Source organism: Hyperolius riggenbachi, chromosome 2 (assembly GCF_040937935.1).
Source record: "Hyperolius riggenbachi isolate aHypRig1 chromosome 2, aHypRig1.pri, whole genome shotgun sequence".
In the NCBI taxonomy this organism is placed as follows: domain Eukaryota; kingdom Metazoa; phylum Chordata; class Amphibia; order Anura; family Hyperoliidae; genus Hyperolius; species Hyperolius riggenbachi.
In genome coordinates this window covers 429,577,641-429,602,540 of record NC_090647.1, presented here as the reverse complement: position 1 = coordinate 429,602,540, position 24,900 = coordinate 429,577,641, and the positions used below count along the sequence as shown (strand labels likewise).

The following is a 24,900-nucleotide window of genomic DNA, read 5'->3' as shown; positions in this document are numbered from 1 at the left end:
TAATCTAACCTATACTGGGGGGCAGCTACCTAATCTAACCTATACTAGGGGGCACCGACCTAATCTAATTTATACTGAGGGCACCTACCTATCTAACCTATACTGGGGGCACTTACTTATCTAACCTGTATTGGGGGCACCTAGCTAGCCTATACAGGTGGCAACTAAACTGGCTACCTATATTGGAGGCACCTACCTAACTAACCTATACTGGGGGCACCTACCTATCTAACCTACGCTGGGGGCAACTATTCTGGCTACCTATATTAGAGGCACCCACCTAGCTAACCTGTACTGGGGGCACCTATCTATCTAACTTATACCGGCGGCGCCTGCCTATCTCACCTATACCGGGGGCAACTATACTGGCTTACCTATGCCTGACTACCTATACTGGGGGTACCTATAGCTGGCTATAGGGATTTTGATATGTGTGTGCATCCGTCGGGTGTTGTCGGGGGAGCTGTTGTTGCCGGGGGGGGGGGGCTGTTGTTGCCAGGGGGGGGGCCCACATCCAGATTCCGCATCGGGGCCCAGAGGTTTGTAGCTACGCCACTGGTGGTCACGTAAGGCCACAGGGCCTCTAGTGATCGGCCTACATTGATTGTTTGATAGTTGCACATTTGAAAGTGGCCACTAGTTTATGTCGGCCCGGGCTGGCTGTCTGCTAGTACACTTCCCCGGGGCTTCCTCAGGAAGTATGCTAGCAGATGGCCATGCTAGCAGATGACCAGCACAAAATGGCATCAATTAGTGGCCACTGTGAAATGTACTAGCAAGGTTAGACTGGAGATGCCTGACTAAAAAAGCTCCTGAGTCCACTACAACCCTGATTAGGAGTCTTATTATCCAGAAGTCTGGTGACCAGATCGAGACACAGTCCTCTGCTAACAGGACTCATACAACTGAGCATCTATCGCCTGAAGCACTGTAGATGCCTGTGCATACTGCAGGAAAGTACAAGTTTCATGGGAGCCTGAATTGCATGGACTGTGCTTACCAGTTAAAAGCTGAAAAAGCTGAAAAGAACACACATAACCCTGTGCATGTAGAAAGTCTGGAACTGGCATCTTTAGCAATCCTTAGGAGTGTAGTTAAAGAAATCATCAGCCAATTTTAAAAGAAAAAGATTTACTCACCTGGGGCTTTCTCCAGTCCCTTGCAGCCGACTGTCCCCCGCCGACCTCTTCGCCGCCGTCCCGGTCTCCGTGCATGGTGCAGAGGCCAACCCCGAGGTCGTCCTTACTGCGCCTGTGCAAACTGCCGCTGGCAATTAAGCCCACGTTATATGCGGCTTACTGCGCAGGTGCAGTAGTTCTGCGCCTGCGCAGTAAGCCGCGTACAACGTGGGCTTGATTGACAGCGGCGGTTCGCGCAGGCACAGTAAAGACAACCTCGGGGTCGGCCTCTGCACCATGCGGCGGAGAACGGAGCGGTTGTCGTGGGACAGCTGGCTGCAAGGGGCTGGAGAAAGCCCCAGGTGAGTAAATCTTTTTCTTTTAAAATTGGCTGATAACTCCTTTAAGGTGGGATTATACTCCCAAAACATTTAAAAACATTCTCAAGTACTCCCCGTTTGTAAAATCATTTATTTTTTTTACTGCAGAGAGCAGTAGAAGATTGCTTATCTCTGGTTATTGGCAAAGGCAAAAATCTACCTGTGCCTGTGTCTTCACACTGCACCCCCCCCTGCTAAATAGACACATCACCCTGGCAACAGCTGAGTGACTTCAGCAGAAAAGGAGAGTAAAGGCCCATACACACGTCGGATTTCCGCGGACGGGTTGTTTGAACGTCCCGTCGTTCAGTCGTTCGCCCGCTAAATCGGGCGTGTGTACAGACTATCGTTCGTTTGATAAGAGTGAGTTTGAGCGATCCGCCGGGCGGATCGCTCAAATTCACTCTTATCAAACGAACGATAGTCTGTACACACGCCCGATTTAGCGGGCGAACGACGGAACGACGGGACGTTCAAACAACCCGTCGTTCGCGGAAATCCGACGTGTGTATGGGCCTGTACTCAGTGAAGACACAGACGCAGATGTTTAGAGATATGCAAGCTTCTATTGTTCTCTTCAGTGAAAACAAACAATTGTACACACTGGGAAAGCTTTCAAATGTTCTTTTATGTAACGAATAGTAGTTACTGAAATTTTAGTTTTGGGAGTATAATCCCACTTTAAGGACATTTGGCAGTCACTGTCCATTGAAGCATAGGATAAGAGAAAGCGTTTTAGCCAGGCATTCAGTTATGTGAGTTTAAACAAAGACAAACGTTAGATATTTACCTAAGTATAGGGAAGTCGCTGGATGAGGGGTCAGAGAAAAATGGGGCACAGCGCTGATGTTTAAAAATAGCGCCGCATTGAAAACATAGCCTTAAAAAAACATAGCATATCACTAATTATAATTTTATTGTCTTTAACGTTAATTAACCCACCGTGAGGAGGATTGCTCCGGCTGCTGGCTCATTCACTGACACAATTTCCTCATATGTGGTGGCTACTCAAGCAATAACACAAGTAAGGAGGGAAGAGAGAGGAGTGGACGGGTGGAGAGCGGACAGGTTAGCCATGCCACTTCTGCCGTATAGAAAAAGCAGATCCCGGGCTGAGGGTGGTTGGCACAGCGCGGGGATGATGCTGACAGGAGGAGAGCGCAGCAGCAGGAGCAGGAATATCTCGCAGGCAGCAGTGAGCTGGGTCAACCACATGGGATCGGCTGCTTGACCACTTCCAGCACAACTAGACTGTGGGCACTGCCTGCCAGCCACCAGCCAGGAGCATCATACACAGGGTAAGAAAGTACTTTCGCGGCAGTGGCAGACCCCTTTATATATTTATATTTGTAGCCTCTGTCATCTGGCTGATATTTGACATGGCAGCTTTGAGGTTCTCTTTTAATGAGATTAACAGTCGGCAACACAGAGAAGAACTTACAATGTTTTATAGCTAACTGTTAAATAATATTTAATAACGTTTATAGCTTATTAAATAACGATTAGCGGCAAACAAAAGCGGTATCACCGTGCGCAATTTTTCATATGCAACATCTTTGCCTGGACCCCTGGATGACACAGAGGCTTCTCTTATTCTTCTGCTGCCCAACAATCCTTAGTGGGAGCCTCTTCTTTTTCCTGTCCCTGTACGATTGCAGCCTCACTGTGCAGTAGCCTGCTTATGTACCAACCTATTTGGTAAGCTCTTGTTGAATAGATTTTGAGGGTCCCAGCTGTCGATTTTTGGGGGCAAGGAAGACAGGAGAAGCCACTGTTATTCCGAAACTTCCCTCTACTAAAGGTATGCAACCCTTTTACTTTTTAAACTTGCAGGTACCCTCTAAGGTGACGTGAGAATAGTCTGCTTGTTGTAAAGGATTATGCCCAACCTACCCTCTTCTCCCAATAACACCATCTTTAACCTTGCGCCTACACCACCACCTCTAACCTTTGTCATTCTCAAAGCTTATGATACATGTCTGGATGAAATGTCCCAATAGCTGCCTCAGATTGCATCCATAAATGTAAGTAATTGTCACAACTAATTCTCAACCAAATCATGTGTGTGGACTTATTATCACTTTAACCACATTACTTATTACACTTCATAGTACTTACTGCTGGTCTCCTGCCATCGTACTGCATGCAAGTGCTCATTACAATAGTGAAACAGGAAGTCATGTTCAGATTTCAGAACAATTCCATGTAGAAGAGGCATTAGATCCTTGCCATCAATTATCCTAGAGCCATGGAAACAAACAATGGATTACATAAGGAAACAAGATATAGCCTTTATCAGTGAAAGTGGAGATAGGAAGGACATTGAGGCTGCTATGCATTTTCTGCTAATAAAAATGGTGATTGCCTGAGTGTCATGTCAGTGTTTTGCCTTCAGTAGTTTCTGAGACTTTGCCACAAATACTGTATGACTGGCAGTGGCAGTGTGTGTGTTTTTGGAAGCCACTTTTCAGGCTGATGGTCAGAGATGACTGCAATGATGATGCAATGATTGTAAGGCAAATCGTGTGTAAGCTGCTGAGAATGTGAGATCAGTGGACTTAACAATTTCCAACATCACACACAAAAATGTAGGGTGCAAAATTAAAGAAGACCTTTCAACCTCACATGAAGCCAGTAGATTAACCACAATATCTTACAAAAATCTAAGATTGTTGGTTCCACATATCCACACATGTGGGCATGGTACTGTAAGAAAGAGCCGTATGGAATGCTTTATTTTCTGAAAAAGTTTAGAACTGATCTTGAAGCCCAGTTATTTTCAGTCCCATGGAAATTTCTGTTATCAGAAACAATGTGTCAGTATGGTGTTTTCAGCAGCACCATCTGTGACTAACATTTTTGTTGAATTATTGGAGACGTTGTTGTTGCTCAATAACCCAAAATGGAAGGTTCAGATTTCCCAATACTAACGTTTTGTGGACGATGTACTGATTATGTGGCAGCGGATGGAAGAGTTACTTGTAGAAATGGTAAATGAAGCCAATACTAGTCAGTATATGATTATGTTTTTAATGGAATCATCTAGGGAGTTGGTCTGTTCCTTAGAATATATATAGATATAGATATAGATATAGATATAGATATAGAGATAGAGATAGAGATAGAGATAGAGATAGAGATAGAGATAGAGATAGAGATAGAGAGAGAGAGGACTGTTGCAGCCTCTTGCAGAATTCCACCATGCAAAAACAGACCAGTTTCTTTCCCAAACAACCAGTCTGTTGCTCAGGCTTTATTTTGCAAGTTGCTCAAAACAATAAACAAAAAGGAAAATAAACATAGCCGTCTGGCTCCTGCCTACCTCACTCAGCAGTCCTGTCTATACTAGCAACACAAATATATTTGATCACAGTCCATGAAACAAAACAGAGCAACTTACAGTTTAGCAGGTTTGCAATCACTCACAGAGCTCCTTTTCCTTGCAGCTTTCAGGCAGACTGCATACAGGAAGCTCTCCCATTGTCCAGCCTGCTAACTTAAGTACTACACCTGTGTGAGCAGCACACAGAGAGGAAAAACCTGGACTGGCTCCAGGTGGTCAGGGAACCCACCCAGCTCTTCCCTGACCGGCTCCAGGACCCTAGACTGGTTTCCTTTTTCCCAATAGGCTTCAGGAAAGAAGAAAACAACAATATTCCTGGAGCCTTTTAACACATGAAGTGCTGGAATTGTGGTGCAATGTATACACCATCCAGCACTTTCTCTGATAAACATTGTGACACCCTGTCACATACCTCCCCCCTCTGTTCGAACCCGTGGGTACGGACACTTTCCATAAACATACAATAAGTGCGGGAGAGAGCATCAGCATTAGCCTGCAGCTTTCCAGCTCTGTGCTCCACTGAGAAGTTGTAGTCTTGTAGAGACAGGAACCAGCGAGTTACTCTCGCATTCTGACCTTTTGCTTGTGCCATCCAGGTAAGGGGGGAGTGATCAGTCACCAAACGAAACCGACGGCCAAGCAGATAGTATCGTAGAGCCTCCAAGGCCCATTTGATGGCCAAACACTCACGCTCCACAATACTATAGTTTTTCTCAGCCGGAGTTAATTTTCTACTCAAGTATACCACTGGATGCTCCTCTCCATGCACCATCTGTGACAACACAGCGCCTAGGCCCACATTGGACGCATCCGTTTGTACCACAAACTCTTTTTTGAAATCAGGAGCAATCAAGACTGGCCCACTACATAACACTTCCTTGAGTTTACAGAATGCAACCTCAGCATCTTTGTTCCAAGTAATTCCCCCTGAGCTTTTGCCTTTGATTAGGTTCGTAAGTGGGGCCGCTATGGTGGCAAAATCTGGGACAAACCTCTGGTAATATCCTACCATGCCCAGAAATGTCCTGACCTGCTTTTTTGTGCAAGGTTGAGGCCATTCCTTGATTGCGTGTACCTTTTGGACCTGGGGTCTGATGAGGCCTTTTCCAATAATGTACCCTAGGTATCGTGCCTCTTCGAGGCCCAGGGCACATTTCTTTGGATTGGCAGTCAGACCGGCCTGCCGAATGGAGTTGATAACAGCCTGAACTTTGGGAAGATGACTTTCCCAGTCCGAACTGAATATCACAACGTTGTCAAGGTACGCCGACGCAAAATGCTGGTGTGGTCTGAGGACCTCATCCATCAGCCTCTGGAAGGTGGCTGGGGCCCCATGAAGCCCAAATGGCATTCGCACATAATGGAACAAGCCCTGTGGGGTAGAAAATGCGGTCTTCTCTCTAGCAGTTGGAGTAAGTGGAATCTGCCAGTACCCTCTGGTTAGATCCAGGGTGGTAATGTACCTTGCTGGCCCTAATCTTTCTATTAACTCATCCACCCGTGGCATCGGATAAGTGTCAAACTTTGAGACCTCGTTAAGTTTACGAAAATCATTGCAAAACCACAATGAACCATCAGGTTTTGGTACCAAGACAATAGGGCTACTCCACTCACTATGTGACGGTTCAATAACCCCTAGTTCCAACATTCTCTGAATTTCCCCTGCTACTGCCTGCCTGCGGGCTTCAGGAATACGATATGGCTTCAGGCGAACCCGAGCTTGTGGATCTGTAACAATATCATGCTCAATGACATGAGTGCACCCTGGCAAATCTGAAAATACGTCAGCATTTCTAAGGAGGAATTCTTTTACTTCTTGGGCTTGTGGCCTTGATAAAGCCTCCGAGACCTTCACCTCAGGAACTCCTCCCTGGAGTGAAGGACTGAGACGCTCAGCTGCCATTGAGACTAAAGGGTCCTTCCAGGCCTTGATTAAATTAACATGATAGATCTGTATCTTTTTCCGTTTGTCAGGTTGGTGTACTTTATAAATTCACATCCCCCATTTTTTCCACAATTTCATAGGGACCTTGCCACTTTGCTAGAAATTTACTTGATGCTGTGGGAACCAGAACCAGGACCCGATCACCTGGCTCAAAAACCCTGAGTCTGGCTCCCCGATTATAGATACGACTCTGGGCTTCTTGAGCCTGCCTCATATGTTCCTGAACTATGGGCATTACTGCTGTGATGCGGTCCTGCATCTGTAAAACATGTTCCACAACTGAGCGGTGAGGAGAAGGCTCCTCTTCCCATGATTCTTTTGCAATATCTAAAAGTCCCCGGGGGTGTCGCCCGTACAAAAGCTCAAACGGGGAAAACCCAGTAGATGACTGAGGTACTTCACGAACTGCAAACATCAAGTAAGGGAGTAGGCAATCCCAGTCTCTCCCATCTGCATCAACCACCCTTTTTAACATACTTTTGAGAGTCTTATTGAATCGCTCTACCAACCCGTCAGTTTGAGGGTGGTAGACCGATGTCCTTAACTGTTGTATACCCAGTAATTTACACAAATCTTTCATTACCCTAGACATAAAGGGCGTTCCTTGATCTGTCAGGATCTCTTTGGGTATACCTGTTCTAGCAAACATGTGAAACAGTTCCCGGGCAATTGTTTTAGCTGATGTGTTCCGTAAGGGAATCGCCTCTGGATATCTTGTGGCGTAGTCTAAAACCACCAGAATGTATTGATGTCCCTTTGCAGACTTCACCAGGGGCCCCACCAGATCCATAGCAATCCGGTGAAAAGGTACCTCAATGATGGGTAGTGGTACCAAGGGGCCCCGGAAATGAGGAGCAGGGGACCTCAACTGACATTCTGGGCAAGACCCACAGTAACGTTTGATTTCTGCAAACACCCCAGGCCAAAAAAACCTTTGGAGCACTCGTTGCTGAGTCTTCTCAGCTGCCAAGTGTCCTCCCATTGGGTTTTTATGAGCCAGGTCAAGTACAATTTTTCTGTGTGAACTAGGAACAACCAGTTGTTCCACCATTTCACCTCTTATATTATCAACACGATAAAGGAGATTATGGTTGACAACAAAGTGAGGATACACATTCTCCAATCCTGTACCCTGGGCAACACCATTAATCACAGCCACATTTTCCCAAGCATGAGCTAAGGTTGGATCCCTTAACTGGGATGTGCCAAAGTTATCCTGAGAATACTCCAGTGTTGGCATAGGTGACTCTTCCACAGTCTCCTGGGACGCTTCAGTGTCCCCAACCAACACAGAGAGAGGGAATTGGTCAGGCTCAACTGGGGCTAACCTTACAGCTGAGACTTCAGAACTTGAGTTCCCAATTTCTGGCAAAGAAGCTGAACATTCATCTCCCAAAGTTAAGGGAGTCTGGGGTGGGAACTCGACCTTCCAGAGTTCCCAAAACAAGGGAAAGTCACGTCCCAGTATAACACTATGCATCAATGATTTAGACACTCCAACCTCATGGGGTGTTACACCAAATTGGGTTTCAATTGGGACCGCCGCTGTACCATAACTCTTTGCATCACCATGTATGCACAAAACACCAATACACTGTTTTTTCATCTGGTCTGGTGCTACCAGATCTGAATGTACAAGCGTGACCAGGCTCCCAGAGTCTAGCAATGCCTGGACACTCCTTCCACCCACTTTGACCAGCGCCATGTGGGCCACAGCAGATGTCAGACACGTAGGATGGGCAAAGAAGGATAATCGCCGTGCTGCTTCACACTCCATGGGCTCTGTGACCATAGGACACTTGGCAGCTACATGTCCCCAAGCTTTACACCGCCAGCACTGGATACTGGAGCCTGGTAGAGTATCTTTCGAAAACCTGGTATCCATGTTGGTCTTCACCCATGTTTTAGAACCCCCAGGAGAACTTAGGGCTGATGTGCCTCTTCCTGGCCCTGCTGGCAGACGCCGCTTTGCAGGTAAGTTCTCTGGAGCCGACACACCTGCCAAAAACCCTTCTGCCGCTAGGTAGCGTTCTACCATCTCAACCAACTCATCTGCGGACTTTGGATCAGCATGACTAACCCACTTTCTTAACTCATGCGGCAGAGCTGTCAAGAATCGATCCATCGTGACCCTTTCGACAATCTCGGGTGCAGTGAGTATCTCAGGTTGTAACCATTTTCGCACAAGATAAATCAGATCATGCATCTGTGACCTGGGAGACTTATTAGACAGGTAATTCCAACGGTGCACTCGTTGGGCCCGCACAGCTGGAGTGACCCCCAACCGGCGGAGAATTTCTAGTTTTAATTTCTCATAGTCCTGAGCATCCTCAGCAGTCAAATCAAAATATGCTTTCTGAGAATCACCTGTTAGAAACGGAGCAACCAAGCCTGCCCACTGGGTTTTAGGCCACGCCTCTCGCTCTGCTGTACGCTCAAATGTATTCAGAAATGCTTCCACATCATCATGTGGAGTCATCTTTTGGAGAAAGTGGCTTGCTTTAACCAACCCACTGTTACCAGTGGCACTGCCAGCTTGTTCCTGGCGCAAGTTCAGCTGCTGCAGAACCTCCGCAAGGGTTTCTCTGTCTTTCCTGGCAGCTTCAGCTTGCACATTCCTATCTCTCTCTGCTGCCTCAGCCAGGGCTGTCACCTGAGCACTCAGCAGACGTACAATTTCCTGCTGTGCCTCCTGCTGGGCAGCCTGCTGTGCAGCCAGCGCCTCCTGCTGGGCAGCCTGCTGTGCATTAGTCTCTCGCTGCAGCACATTTGCTTCTTGCTGGGCTGCACTAAGTTGAGCCAAGCGTAACACAAGATCTTCCATCGTTTTTACAAACAGCAGACGTGATGCAATGCAACCAACTTGCTAGATGAAATGCACTTGGTAGGGAATCTTTATGCCCGCATCCGAGCACCAATTGTGGACTGTTGCAGCCTCTTGCAGAATTCCACCATGCAAAAACAGGGGTAGAGACCAGTTTCTTTCCCAAACAACCAGTCTGTTGCTCAGGCTTTATTTTGCAAGTTGCTCAAAACAATAAACAAAAAGGAAAATAAACATAGCCGTCTGGCTCCTGCCTACCTCACTCAGCAGTCCTGTCTATACTAGCAACACAAATATATTTGATCACAGTCCATGAAACAAAACAGAGCAACTTACAGTTTAGCAGGTTTGCAATCACTCACAGAGCTCCTTTTCCTTGCAGCTTTCAGGCAGACTGCATACAGGAAGCTCTCCCATTGTCCAGCCTGCTAACTTAAGTACTACACCTGTGTGAGCAGCACACAGAGAGGAAAAACCTGGACTGGCTCCAGGTGGTCAGGGAACCCACCCAGCTCTTCCCTGACCGGCTCCAGGACCCTAGACTGGTTTCCTTTTTCCCAATAGGCTTCAGGAAAGAAGAAAACAACAATATTCCTGGAGCCTTTTAACACACGAAGTGCTGGAATTGTGGTGCAATGTATACACCATCCAGCACTTTCTCTGATAAACATTGTGACACCCTGTCACAATATATATATATATATCTTGGACTGCAATAACTGTTTGAGGATTAGCAGTTATCATCACCACCATGTCACCAAAGCTATTGCTAAAGGCGCTTATGCACCTGAACACCAAAATGCTAGGAACACACAATGCATTTATTTTTCCATTCAATAGATTTTTAATTATTTTTTTCCGGTCAATTTCCAGCTCGTTTCTCTTACATTTTCTTATCAATTTGCATGCACTTCTGTGAGAAATCAACCAGAAAAATGATCAACAATAATATGGGACATGACGGAAATTATCTATCGAACCATCTATGTAACACAAAATTGTATGGTCTGTTCCTAGCATTACACCTGAAAGCTATGAGAAAACAGATCAGCGATTGGTGAATAATTTTTTTAGCAAAGCTTATCAGGGAGAATATTTTGAAAAAATCTTTGCTAACGTAAGCAAGATTGAGAGATTGGATCTTTTGAGAAGTTCAAAAAGGAAAACCCTAAACGTATCCCCCATCTCATGAGTTTCGACCGCAATATGCCACTAGTAAAAAAGGTAGCAAAAAATACTGTCCGGTCCTTAGCAGCTATCAAAGTGTGGGGTCAGTGTTCCAAGAAAATCCCATCTTCGCTTTAAAAAAGGAAAAACCATCCAAAATCTGGTCAGAAAAGTAGACAGGCATCATCTTGAAAGGACAGGTGATCATTGCAGAGATGGTACTTTTGCCTATTGCAGCTGCCATACTTGCAGTGCAACTGTGAGAGGCAATTCCATCTTGACTACCCACACTGGCAGATCAGTCAGCATTAATGAAAGATAAGTTCTTTTGTGGTTTCCAGTATCAAATGCCCCTGTAGCTTGATGTATGTGGGTGTGACGACTCGCCAGGTACGTCAGCGCATACAGGTTCTATTTCTAAATTCATCTCAGGTGATGTCAGGTATGAAACGTCAGTGGCCAGACACTTCCCCAGATGCTAGACACTTTCCACTTAAAGAGGAACTCCAGTGAAAATAATGTTATAAAAAAAAGTGCTTCATTTTTACAATAATTATGTATAAATGATTTAGTAAGTGTTTGCCCAATATAAAATCTTTTAAATCCCTGATTTACATTCTGACATTTATTACATGGTGACATTTTTACTGTTGGCAGGTGATGTAGCTGCTGCATGTTTTTTTGGCAGTTGGAAACAGCTGTAAACAGCTATTTCCCACAATGCAGAAAGGTTCACAGACAGGAAACTGCCAAGAGTACGTACTTTTCTTGTTTCACCACAATATCAGCCATACAGCGCCCCCTGATGGTCTGTTTGTGAAAAGGAATAGATTTCTCATGTAAAAGGGGGTATCAGCTACTGATTGGGATAAAGTTTAATTCTTGGTCGGAGTTTCTCTTTAAGGTGGTTGGTCCCAGTGACATAACTACAATTCATGGGGTCCCCTAGCGAAACTCCAAATGTTCACACATTGCCTCCCTTTGGTGCCCTTCATGAGTTTGGTGCCCATCTCACAAGGGTCATAAAACAAGCCATCATAATCTTCACACCCATAACAAGCATAGCCACAAAAACACCTGATGTGAAGTATAGTCCTCTGTATCAGAGGAATGGAAGGTTAGGAGTTGGTGCCCCCCACAGCTCTGCCCCCCCCCCCCCCTGCGATTGCAGGGTCTGCTCCCCTCTATTTATGCCCTTGACTGCACAATCTCATATGCTGGATCTCTGAACTTGTGCCTCCCATACTGGCAGTGGCGTAGCTAAGGAGCCCCGCTGCAAGTTCTATATTGGGCTCCCCCAAGCACTCTACATATAACAATTGATACAGCGCACCAAAACCTGCCAAAGACAAGCACAGTGTCAGACGTGCAAGCTGCTGCATGCCAGGTACGACGGTGTCACGCCATCTTAGACATGTCTTGCCTCAAAGCCCAGAGTCACACTGGAGCATCTCTCCTGGCTGCTCTGAACAAACAGGTGGATCAGTGGCTGACTTTGCACCAACTGGAGATCGGCAACGTGGTGTGTGACAATGGCAGCAATCTCATTTCGGCTTTGAGTTTGGGCAGTGGCGTAGCTAAGGAACTATGGGCCCCAGTGCTAGTTTTACTAGGGGCCCCCAAGCACTCTATACATAACAATTGGTATGGCGTACCAAAACCTGCCAAGGACAACCACAGTGTCAGAGGTGCAAGAAGGGGATAGGGAACAGTTTGGTCATGATTACTACTATTCAAAGTATCTATAGAAGTGATTATTACCATCACAGGACCAACAGAGAAATAATTCTGCAGTTGAGGGAGAGGTCCCTCTGACCCAAGGACCCCAATGCGATCGCAACCTCTGCACCCCTATTGCTAAGAAGAAGAAAACAGTCTAAACAGGTTCCATAACCTTTACAGTTTGTTGCATCCCCCCTCCTATTATGTACTGGGAGAACTATGTAATTAGACCTTAGAAACACAGCTCTTTCCCAGCTAAGGTAGATATAGGAGGAAAAGAGGAGTAGTCATATATTGGCAGTATTTAACACTGCATACTAAAGATTGCTTACTATGGGGGAGCTCAAAAGATGAAAAAAAAGTGTATTGCTATGGTAACATGCAGTGAAACCATATTTGTGAAAACATACAACCTATTTGTATCACTCACCAATAAAGGTACCCTGTAAACTGTATACGTTTCAACATACACAGGAGCTGCTCGTAGAAAATCAATTTTTCAAATAAATACACAATACTATGCTGCCGCTATGGGAATACAAAAAGTTATGCACCCTTATTAATGTCGCTTGGAGTATAAAAACACAACACAATTACTATACTGCCCTAAAATACAGCCATCCACATACACTCCATTCACTCTGGTACCGGTACCCAATGTCCTTAATGCTGGGTACACACCTTGAGATTTCCCGCTCGATTCGCGGGATCGAACGGATCGATTCGATTATTTCAAACATGCTCGATTGGATTTTGATCGTTTTTATAATGTTAAGTATGCAAAATCGACGGCAGGAACGATCGAAATCCGTTCGAGCATGTTTGAAATAATCAAATCGAATCGCGAATCGAGCGGGAAATCTTAACGTGTGTACCCAGCATAATCTTCAGAGAGCGGAGATAGGTATAGCTGCCTGGAGATATTGAGGTAGGCCATATGCCGGCACAGCACTAACAACTGAATATTCCAGCTACAACAGACCGCTGTGTTGACAGGCTAGCTAGCTGCCTCTTGTATCTGACCACCCAGCAGACAGAGATATCTTCTCCAAGCAGTGGTCACTTCCTGGTATTCCTGAATGCCACTCCTCCCCCTGCTTGTCCGTATAGCTTCAGACAGTGCTGTAGGGAGCTTATACATCCGTTCCTCCAAATGGACTGAGAGGTTTCTCCTCCGTTCAACTTTCAGCTCTACCTGCTAAGCAGCCTGGCCAGGGGAAGCAAGAGCGGTGTGGTACAGTTTCTTTTGCCGCGCAGCCGGCCAGTTCCAGCGCTCAGGATGCACAACGGGGTGTAGCCCCGCCCACCAACACGTTGCACCCGCCCACTGCAAGCTTTGTCAGGATGCGTAACGTGGGGGCAGCAGAGTAATTTATGCGTACGTACGTATGCCTAGGAGGCGTGGCTATTGCGTCACCCATAGTCCTTGCTACAGCTTCCATCACAACGCTCATCTCTATAGTTACAAGATGCATTTCACGCAGCTAAATGCAATTCTGCATGCTCCTCCATCCAGATTAACACTCACTATTCTACTACCGCATATTTAATATTTATATACGATCATGCTTCACAACTTAAATCTGTTCACAAAAACGGTGTATAACATAGTTCCTGGTTTAACCCATTCGGGGCCAGTGAGTCCAATAGATAGATCCATCTGCACTCATGTCGTAATAGCAGCCTCTCCCTATCTCCACCTCTCCTGTTCCCTTGAAGTTTATATATGCCCTTGAACTTCAATCTGGATGACAATCCCCCATGGGTTTCACAGAAATGTTCCGCTAGGGAGCTTCTATATTCTCTTTTTCAGTTTTCTTTATAATATGGGACAGGGACACTGAACAATATATACTGTCCACTCAGTATTACAGTTTATAAAGAAGCAGATTTCCCATTGTTTGCTTTTATGCAGTGCCTGAAACGTCTTTCCAACTTCCACATAGTCACACATAGCACACCTGCCACATCTATACATTCCCTTGCCTGAGAATTCTTTCAGCCAAGTTGGCCGTGGCATAAGGTCAGCGTGAACCAGGTAATCCCTCAGACTGGGTGCCCGTCAGGCCACCATCTGGGGGCTTTTTCCCACCAATGGCCCCAGTATGGGGTCCACCTGCAAAATCGACTAATGGCGGTTTAGAATATCACGTATCTGTGACCAATTGGAATTGAATGGGGAGATAAATCTCTGACATAAGTTTCCCTCCCGTGTGCCCCCCTCTCGTCCCTTCCTCTGCTTGTGCAATAGATCACTGCGTGCGGTCTTTCGGGCCCTTTCTGCCCCAGAGCACAACACCTCGTGTCCATAACCCCGATCCTTAAATTGATCGTACATTTGTGTGGCCTCACACCTGAAGTCCCCATCGTTGGAGCAGTTTCTTCGAATAAGAAGAAACTGCCCCGTAGGTATTCCCTTGATCAAATGCCTAGGGTGGTGACTGGTGGCATGGAGGAGGGTGTTGCCAGCTGTTGGTTTACGGAACCTCATAGTTCGCAACATTGTTCCATCTCTCACTATCCTCAGATCGAGAAACGAAATCTCATCCGTACTGTAGGTATATGTGAGATGGATATTTCTCTGGTTAAGATTGAGTTGATGCAAGAATTTTTTTTTTTTTTTGCAGTGAAACCATAGCAACGCATGCCTTGCTACAGTAACACCTGCATTGGTATAGGGTTAAGGTGCAGTGATACCCCAGCGTTAGTTAAGGTGAAATTGCTGTGCGCGGTGTATTGTAGTGTATCAGGCCCTAGGTTTCCATGTATGTGTTACAGTAACCACTGTAATGCAAGGTTGTCATCTTACGAAACAATAATCCATTGAAATATCACACCTGTCCTGTGGTAGAGTGCCTCCTCCAAGCTTGATTACAGTAGGGAATATATCCATGAGACTTGTAGAGCTATCAACAGATGTATTAGCAGGAACAACACCTGGCCAGCGAATTATTCCTGGAACCCGTATGCCGCCTTCCAAGCCTCCCATACCTTTACCACCTGCATTGGCAAAAACAAAGCACAACTATTATATATGATAAATAAGCACAATGTTGTAAAATAAAACTGCCTTAACCTCCTTGGCGGTATACCTGAGTGTGGCTTGGGGTTACATTTAGCAGCAATTAGCTGTAATCCAAAGCTAAAATTGTTGATGCCGTTGATATTGTGCTGCACGTGTCTTGAAGTACGCAACCACAGCCGGAGGTGCTCTGCACATAACGTCATGATGACGTCATGCACAGAATGCTCCCGGCCGTGGTTGTGTACTTTAGGACGCGTGCAGTCGGGCCATCGCAAGTGCAGTGATGCCCGACCTGGCCGTGGCCGACTGGAAGAGGGTGCCGAAGGGCAATTGCAGGCAGCGGAGGAGGCAGAATGGAGAACGGGGGAGCGGTGAGCATCAGGACAGCTCACCATACATGCCTGCTCCCCCTGTTTCTCATATTCATATGGGCTCTGGTATCCTTTACGTTTCAGAGGTGCCAAAATGAAATAAAATAGTTCAAAGCAGTTTTAAAAGAGGAGGTGGATATGAACTTATCTGAACTCCTCTCCAGGGAAACACTCAAGAGTGAGATAACGAAATGTAGCTTTAACACTCCAAACAACCTCTCCTAGAATGTCTTGTGTTAGATCTACCTCCACTATTTAACATCCTTGGTAGTAAACCCTAGCCAGGCTGGGGGAGACCGCTGGGGGGGATGAGAATGCAGGGCAGGAGGGGCGTAGCAATAAGGGTTGCAAAGGTAGTGACCGCATTGGGGCTCTTGGGCCAGAGTGGCCCTGAAGGGCCTTCCCTCAACTGCAGTATTAGCTCTTTATGGTCCTGTACTCATAATAATCACTTCTATAGATACTTTGAATAGTAGTAATTATTAACAAGCTGTTCCCCATTCCCTTCTTGCACCTCTGACACTGTAGTTTACATTGGCAGGTTTTGGAGCGCCGTATCAATTACTATGCATAGAGTGCTTGGGGGCCCCATTGTAAAACTTGCATCGGGGCTAGAGATGGCACAAACGGTTCGAATGCGAACTTGTCTGCGTGAACAACGCGAGTTTGCGTCGAAACACAAACTTTATGCGAGTTCGACCCGCCCCCTATACTACATCATTGGGCTAAACTTTGACCCTCTACATCACAATCAGCAGACATATGACAGCCAATCAGGCTGCACTCCCTCCTGGAGCCCCCCCCCTTATATAAGGCAGCAGTGTAGGCCATTTTCTCATTCTGTGTACTGCTGTTTTAGTGAGAGAAGGGAGAGAGGTTGCTGCAGAGATAGGGAAAGCTTAGTTAGGCTCTTGTTAGCTTGCTCGTTGCTGATATCTATTGCTGAAAAGCACCCCAAAACAGTTCTTTTGAGAGCTAATGTTCTTGTGATGTGTTTTTTTGTGTGTGTGTGGCCAACTGACACTGCACATGCAGCTCTGTCTGACGCACCCGGCCCTTGCTTATTGCTATAGACAGCATGCTGTTTTATATACCAGCAGTCAGTGCATCCATTTTCACTGCACCTGTGTGACTGCACACTGTTATACCAGCAGTCACTGCATACCTTTCACTGCATCTGTGTGACTGCAAACTGTTTTATATACCAGTCAGTGCATAACTTTCACTGCATCTGTGACTGCGCATTGTATTATACCAGCAGATAGTGTATACCTTTCACTGCATCTGTGTGACTGCACATTGTATTAGTCAAATCAGTGCATACCTTTCACTTCATCCCCCTCCAATATGGACAAAACAACAGGCAGAGGCAGAGCCAGAGGCAGGCCACCCGGCAGGTCTGTTCGAGGTCGTGCTGACATGATTTCGTGCGGCCCTGAACCAAAGTACAGTGTTCAGAAGGCACGCGCCATCAACTCCCAAGATTGTCAGGACGTAGTTGACTATTTAACACAGAACACCTCATCTTCCGCAGCCACCAGCGCTACTACAAGCACCACATCCGATCCATTTGACACTTCGCAGGAGTTATTTGGTGGGGAATTAACTGATTCACAGCCATTATTGTTACAACAAGATGAAGGCTCTAAGCGAGTTACACCACCTCATATGTCTGAGTTAGGCGTCACTATGGACGTAAGGTGTGAGGATGATGAAGTACCTGCTGTTGGTGCAGTTTTTGAGGTGTCTGATACAAGCGAAGCTGTGGAGGATGATTAGGATGATGATTATGATGATACTGCCATGGATGTCACGTGGGTTCCCAATAGAGGAGATGAGCAGGGGGACAGTTCAGAGGGGGAGTCAGAGAGGAGTAGGAGGAGACGAGTTGCTGAAAGAAGCAGGGGGAGCTCGTCATTAGAAACAGCTCATGGCAGTGTCCGGCGGCATGTATCACCACCTCTGGACAGCCAGCCAACATGCCCTTCAAGGTCAGCTGGTGCCGCCACCACCACAGTGCCATCATCCCAGGGCTCAGCGGTGTGGACATTTTTGTGTGTGTCTGCCTCAGATGACAGCGGTGCCATCTGTACTCTCTGCCACCAAAAATTGAGCCGTGGAAAGACCAAGACCCCCGTAGGGACAACTGCCTTACGAAGACACATGAAAGAAAAAACAGAAACGGCAATGGGATGACCACCTGAGGAAAAGCAGCACACAAAAGCAAAGCCACCCTCCATCTCCTCTTCCTCCTTCAGGTGCAGCATCTTCAGCAGCTTTATCCCTTGCACCTTCACAGCCACCCTCCTTCACTCCGCCTCTCACCTTGAGTAGTTCCTGCTCCTCTGCCCACAGCAGCCAGGTGTCCGTGAAGGAAATATTTGAGAGGAAGAAGCCAATGTCTGCCAGTCACCCCCTTGCCCGGCGTCCAACAGCTGGCTTGACGGAACTGTTAGCACGCCAGCTGTTACCATACCAGCTGGTGGACTCTGAGGCCTTCCGAAAATTTGTGGCGATTGGGACACCACAGTGGAAGATACCAGGCAGCAATTCTTTCTCAAAAAAGGTGATACCCAAACTGTCCCGTGATGTTGAAAGGCATCTCTGGCACACAGCGTTGGGTCAAGGGTCCATCTGACCACGGATGCCTGGTCTGCAAAGCACGGTCAGGGCAGGTACATTACTTATACGGCACATTGGGTCAACCTGGTGACCGCTGGCAAGCAGGGAGTACGTGGCTTTGCAGCGGACCTAGTTGTGACACCTCCACGGCTTGCAAGCAGGCCTGCTGCCACCTCCTCTCCTTCTCCTCCTACTCCTCCTGCTACATCCTCTTCACGGTTGTCCTCCTCGGCTGAGTATCAGTGCTACTCTACTGGTGCTGCGATCTCCTCTACAACTACACACCCCCTGCTCCCCAGGTCCTATGCTGCATGCCAGGTACGACGGTGTCACGCCATCTTAGACATGTCTTGCCTCAAAGCCCAGAGTCACACTGGAGCATCTCTCCTGGCTGCTCTGAACAAACAGGTGGATCAGTGGCTGACTTTGCACCAACTGGAGATCGGCAACGTGGTGTGTGACAATGGCAGCAATCTCATTTCGGCTTTGAGTTTGGGCAGTGGCGTAGCTAAGGAACTATGGGCCCCAGTGCTAGTTTTACTAGGGGCCCCCAAGCACTCTATACATAACAATTGGTATGGCGTACCAAAACCTGCCAAGGACAACCACAGTGTCAGAGGTGCAAGAAGGGGATGGGGAACAGTGTATTAAGGATTACTACTATTCAAAGCATCTATAGAAGTGATTATTACCAGCACAGAACCAATAGAGAGCTAATACTGTGATAGAGGGTGGACCCTTCGGGGCCCCTGTGGCCCAAGGGCCCCGATGCGGTCGCTACCTCTGCACCCCCTATTTCTACGCCACTGAGTTTGGGAAAGTTGACACACATGGCATATGTGCTGAATCTAATTATCCAAAGATTTGTGTGTAAGTACCCAGGCTTACAGGAGGTCCTGAAGCAGTCCAGAAAGGTGTGTGGGCATTTCAGGCATTCCTACACGGCCATGGCGGGCTTGGCTGATTGTTATGATTATGTCTGCAGCATGTACTGCTGGCTGCAGTTTTACTGAAGACAAGCAGTTTTTGATGTCATTACATGCATTTGCTTGCATAGTTTGGGTTGCACTCAAACTAGTTGCTGATTCCATCTGTAGTGGCTCTGCAGTTCTGGCCAGCTCAAGATTGAATAATTACCATTCACCTGTGTGGGAATCTGCATGTCTGCTCCCATTGGATGACCTCATTATAAAGATCTGCTTCCTGCAGGGCTCCTCGGGCTATCATAGTTTCAGATCAGTCTGTTACTCTGTTCTGGCCCCCCTCACTCCTAGATCTTGTGTGGGCTGCACTGATTCCTGCAAAGGGGTCAGTGATTCCTAAGTCCTGTTCTGTTTATTCAGTATTTGTTACTTGCTAGTCTTGCATCATATATCGGTTCATCGCCAATATATACGCATACTAGCGTGTTTGTCATTTTCCTTGTATTCGTGTTACGTTAATACATTAGTGTCGCTGATATATACGTACACAAACTGTTTATATCCTGTGTTCAGTCAGTCAGCTTTTAGAACGTTTTGGTAGGTTGCGCGTATCGTGATCACCCGTGCTTAGCTAGTCAGTCCTGTTCCTGTTGCCTTGCGTGGATTGCGCTCGCTTCTGCGTAGAAGTAGCGAATCCTTCCTAGTCCTGCTCCAGTTCTTAGTTAGTGTTCCTTGCTTATGTCATATATCGGTTTATCGCCGATATATACATATGTCAGTCGTTTGCAGTTCATTGATAGCTGTAATCGTAATACGCTAGGAAATCTTACCTATTGTATAAATGTATGTACTACGTCTGCCTTCTTTGACTCTATTTCCCGACTATTCTGTCCTGTCCCTGTGAGGCACGCCACCGCTGCAACCGCATTGGCTGCCTCATTCCAGTCTGTCTTGTTATGGACGCTTGCTGTCACTTAAGCAGTGACTAGTTAAGCAAGCGTTCATTCTGTTACCTGTCCTGATCTTCTGAGGTCTGGTTTATGCACTCAGCGCTACCTTGCGCTGAGCCACTATAGTGGAAGGATTGTTTGTGGCTGTTCGGATCTACGCCTGCTCTGTGTGCCACATCTCCTGTTGGAGTCAGTCCTCTCCTCCACTAAATTGGGGATATCCTGGTTCCTTGTGCTAGCGTGTGTACCTCCTTCACGTCAGGATATACACCACGTGCTGACTGTGGAGAATATACCACCGAGCGTAACACTGATATTCAGAAGAGAAACAACTTGCCAGTGAGGTACTTGATTTGTGATAGCCTGACTTGCTGGAATTCAACGCAGGAGAAAGCCGTCAACAACGATCTGTACACCTACGCTTAAAGGTCAGGCTCTGGGGAGCTGGGGATTTTCTTGACGAGGTACTGGACACTCATGCATAATGCCTGCAGGCTCATGCATCCGTTTAAGGAGGTGACAAACCTGATGAGATGCAGTGAAGGCTCCATCAGCGACTTGATCCCATATTCTTTCTTCCTGTAGCGTGCCGACCGTGCATAGACTGGTGGATCAAGCTGTAGAGCAGTGTGAACAGGAAGAGAAGGAAGAGTTGTGGGAAACATCACAACCAGAACAAGATTTGTCATCAACACCTGCGGCAGCACAGAGGAGGGGAGGAGGAAGAGTCGTCTAGGGAAGAGGAGTCAGATGAGGAAGGTGTTTTTTTTGAGGAGGAGGCGGAAAAACAACTGCAGCAGGTGTCACAGGGGGCTTGTGCTGCTGACCTTTCCCGTGGTATTGTTCGTGGCTGGGGGAGGAGGAGAACTTACCTGACATCACTGAGGAAGAGCAAGAGGAGATGGCTAGTAGGTCAGCATCCAACTCTGTGCAGATGGCGTCTTTCATGCTGTCCAGCCTGTTGAGGGACTCCCGTATTAAAAAACTCAAGGGGGATGACCTGTACTGGGTGGCAACGCTACTAGACCCTCGGTATACGCACAGTGGCGGAGATGTTACCAAATCACCAGAAGGCAGAAAGGATGCAGCACTTGCCCAACAAGCTGGCAACTATGCTTTACAGTGCGTTTAAAGAGAACCCGAGGTGGGAATTACTAATACTATTGGGGCACAGAGGCTGGTTGTGCACACTAAGACCAGCCTCTGTTGCCCCATCGTATGCCTCCATGTCCCCCCTGCTCGCCGCTATAGACCCCGCAGTGCTGGCGACACGCAGCGTGTCGCCAGCACAATGTTTACCTTAGCGCTGTCTATCAGCGCCGCTCCCCCGCCTCCTCCGCATCGGCGCACCCGCCCGTGTCCCTTTCCTCCCGCTGATAGGAGGAAAGTGACGCGGGCGGGTAGCGGCGATGCGGAGGAGGCGGGGGAGCGGCGCTGATAGACAGCGCTAAGGTAAACATTGTGCTGGCGACGCGCTGCGTGTCGCCAGCACTGCGGGGTCTATAGCGGCGAGCAGGGGGGACATGGAGGCATACGATGGGGCAACAGAGGCTGGTCTTAGTGTGCACAACCAGCCTCTGTGCCCCAATAGTATTAGTAATTCCCACCTCGGGTTCTCTTTAAGGGTGATGTCACAGCACAATAGAATAAAGGTGCCACTGCCAGTAATCTTCCTCCTCCTCCCATGTCCACGCAGGCAAGGACAGGACACTCTAGCGATCTCATGGTAATGTCGGACATGCGGACATTCTTTAGTCCAACATCTCGCCTTAGCCCTTTTGGATCCACCCTCCACCAACTCCTCGACCGGCAGGTAGCCGACTACCTGGCCTTAAGTGCGGATGTAGACACTTTGAGCAGCGTTGAACCCCTGGACTGCTGGATGCGCAGGCTTGACCTGTGGCCAGAGCTGTCACAATTTGCCATCCAACTTCTGGCTTGCCCTGCCTCAAGCGTCCTGTCAGAAAGGACCTTCAGCGCAGCTGGAGGCATTGTCAGTGAGAAGTGAACTTGCCTAGGTCAAAAAAAGTGTTCAGTACCTCACCTTTATCAAAATAAATGAGGCATGGATCCCAGAGGACTACTGCCTGCCTGAAGACTAAGTCAGTCCCCACACAGCATCTCTCCCTGCCTGCCGGCCGCTGCTGCCTACCCCAAGACTAAGTCAGTCCCCCAACACAGCATCTCTGCCTGCAGGCCGCTTGACTGCCTTCTCCACCAACAGGGTCCAGGACTCCAGGTGGATTCCTGAATTTTTAAGGCCGCTAACAAAAACAATAATTTTTTTCTGGTGCATGTACATGCCTGCCTAATTTTTCTGGCTGCACTGCAGCTGCAACAACAAAACAAAAGGCATGTACTTGTGTTAATTCCCCTTCGTGATCATAACCTTGCTACGGTGAAGGGGCTTGCGTATCACAACGAAGCAATGACCGGCTATATGAGTGTGTTGGGGGGCATACCTAAGGTCGTTGCTTCATTGTGGAGAGACCAAATTCAATCAGCTGGACATTCAGTCACTGTTGTTCTGTCATTGAACTACTTCAGCCTGACCATATGGGCTTGAAAACCGCCATCGCCTGCACTCTCATCATGGTGCGCACCAGTCCAGCACAGCCATCACTACACAAACAGCTGTTTGCTGTGCGTTGCACAGTGAGTTTGGTCTGTCAGTGTGAAGCAGTACACTAATTACACTACCTGACTGATGTATACACACGCAAGATGTTTTAAAGCACTTTATGCCTCCAATTTAGCAATGCAATGTGATTTCTGCCCTTAAAACCCTGCTGCGCGTCAAATCCGTAATTTTCTCCGGGACTTTTGGCATGTATCCCACTCCGCCATGCCCGCCTCCAGGTGTTAGACCCCTTGAAACATCTTTTCCATCACTTTTGTGGCCAGAATTAGTGTTTGTAGTTTTGAAAGTTCGCCTGCCTATTGAAGTCTATTGCGGTTCGCATGGTTCGCGCGAACGCAAACTTTTGCGAAAGTTCGCGTTTGAGGTTCGTGAACCTAAAATTGGAGGTTCGAGCCATCTCTAATTGGGGCCCATAGCTCCTTAGCTACGTTACTGCTACAGCGCCAGTTACAACTCACCTCCCCTGGGATCCAGGCTTGCAGTCCTTCTTCCGGTCCTCGGAGGTTCTCGATACCTCAGGTAAGATTGCCGTTTGTCACATGATGACAGACGGTAATCTCACCATGGGGGGAGATCGCCACCCGGAGGAGAGGAGGGAGTATTGCAGCGCTGGATCCCAGGAAGGCGAGCCTGCGCACGGGCTGCTGCAGATCTCTCTGGGGGTATGCTTTCTTTCTTGCTTTTAGGGTCTAAACAGCTAATGAAAAAATTGTACCGCTTTTAGATCCTAAAATTATTATTATTATTAAGTATTTATATAGCACCAACATCTTACGCAGCGCTGTACAGAGTATATTGTCATCTCACTAACTGTCCCTCAAAGGAGCTCACAATCTAATCCCTACTATAGTCATATGTATGTATCATGTAGTGTAGTCTAAGGCCAATTTAGGGGGAAGCCAATTAACTTATCTGTATGTTTTTGGGATGTGGGAGGAAACCGGCGTGCCCAGAGAAAACCCACGCAGGCACGGGGAGAACATACAAAATCAGGAAATAAATCATACTGCCAGGCGCCTCTGAAACGTAAGTGTCACCATTTTGCACTAGCTTATGTGTCATCATTTTGCATAAGTTTCACAGCTCAGTATAGCCTCCAAAAAATGGGAGACACTGTGTGGCCCCCCCAAAAACGTCAGTCTTGGAACTGCAATTACTATTGTGATGAATTACCAGTCCAGCCTGCTATGGTCATGCACTGATGGTGTGCTGCTGTTGAATCAGGCACAGCAGAACAGGTGCACATAGGCTGGTAGGTCTGCGGATCACTGTCGCAATGCAGCTGGCTGTGTATTTTACACAAATGCATGGCATTTGTGTTGCTCTTCATTGGAGAGCTGACCCCATTCAACTATAAATGGATGTTGTCATAGCACACTGCTGCACATGCGGCTCTTTTCACACTGGCAGTAGTGGAGCACAAAGGAACGGATGCAAACGGATCCTATGTTAAGCAAAAGGATCAATTCTTAGTACCTTCATAATGGATCTGTTCAGTCCAATCCTGTGAATGGAATGCAATTTTATATCCCCATGGATTTTCCGGATCTAACGGACGAAGCGGATGCCGCAGGGTATACCGAGCAGGTGGCAATGGGGAACGGAACATATGGATGAAAAATTGATATCCAAATGTAATAAACTGATCCATTTGAAATTGAAAACAGATCAGTTTTTACAGAATCCGTTTTTGATGCATAAGGGTGGCCTTAGGCCCGGTTCACATTAGAGTAAAAGAAACGGTCCTTCCCAGATCGGAAGGGAACGGATAGGAATGGATGGGAGCGGAACCTATGTATCTGTTTACATTTGTCAGTTCGAACGGACCACAAGTTTCCTGTTGCACCAATTTTTCCAAAACGCTGAGCC

At 47.2% G+C, this 24,900-nt stretch overlaps 1 protein-coding gene across 1 annotated transcript in view; it reads right to left on the bottom strand.

The window, feature by feature from the left end:
- Window positions 1-24,900, bottom strand: part of LOC137545201 (arylsulfatase H-like) — a 66,061-nt gene that overhangs the window by 3,048 nt on the left and 38,113 nt on the right. Inside the window, exons 9-10 of the mRNA XM_068266325.1 lie at window positions 15,337-15,499; window positions 3,617-3,738 (exon numbers count right to left, since the gene is read on the bottom strand). Coding sequence (XP_068122426.1) covers window positions 3,617-3,738; window positions 15,337-15,499 — 285 coding nt within the window. The remainder of the gene's footprint in view (window positions 1-3,616; window positions 3,739-15,336; window positions 15,500-24,900) is intronic.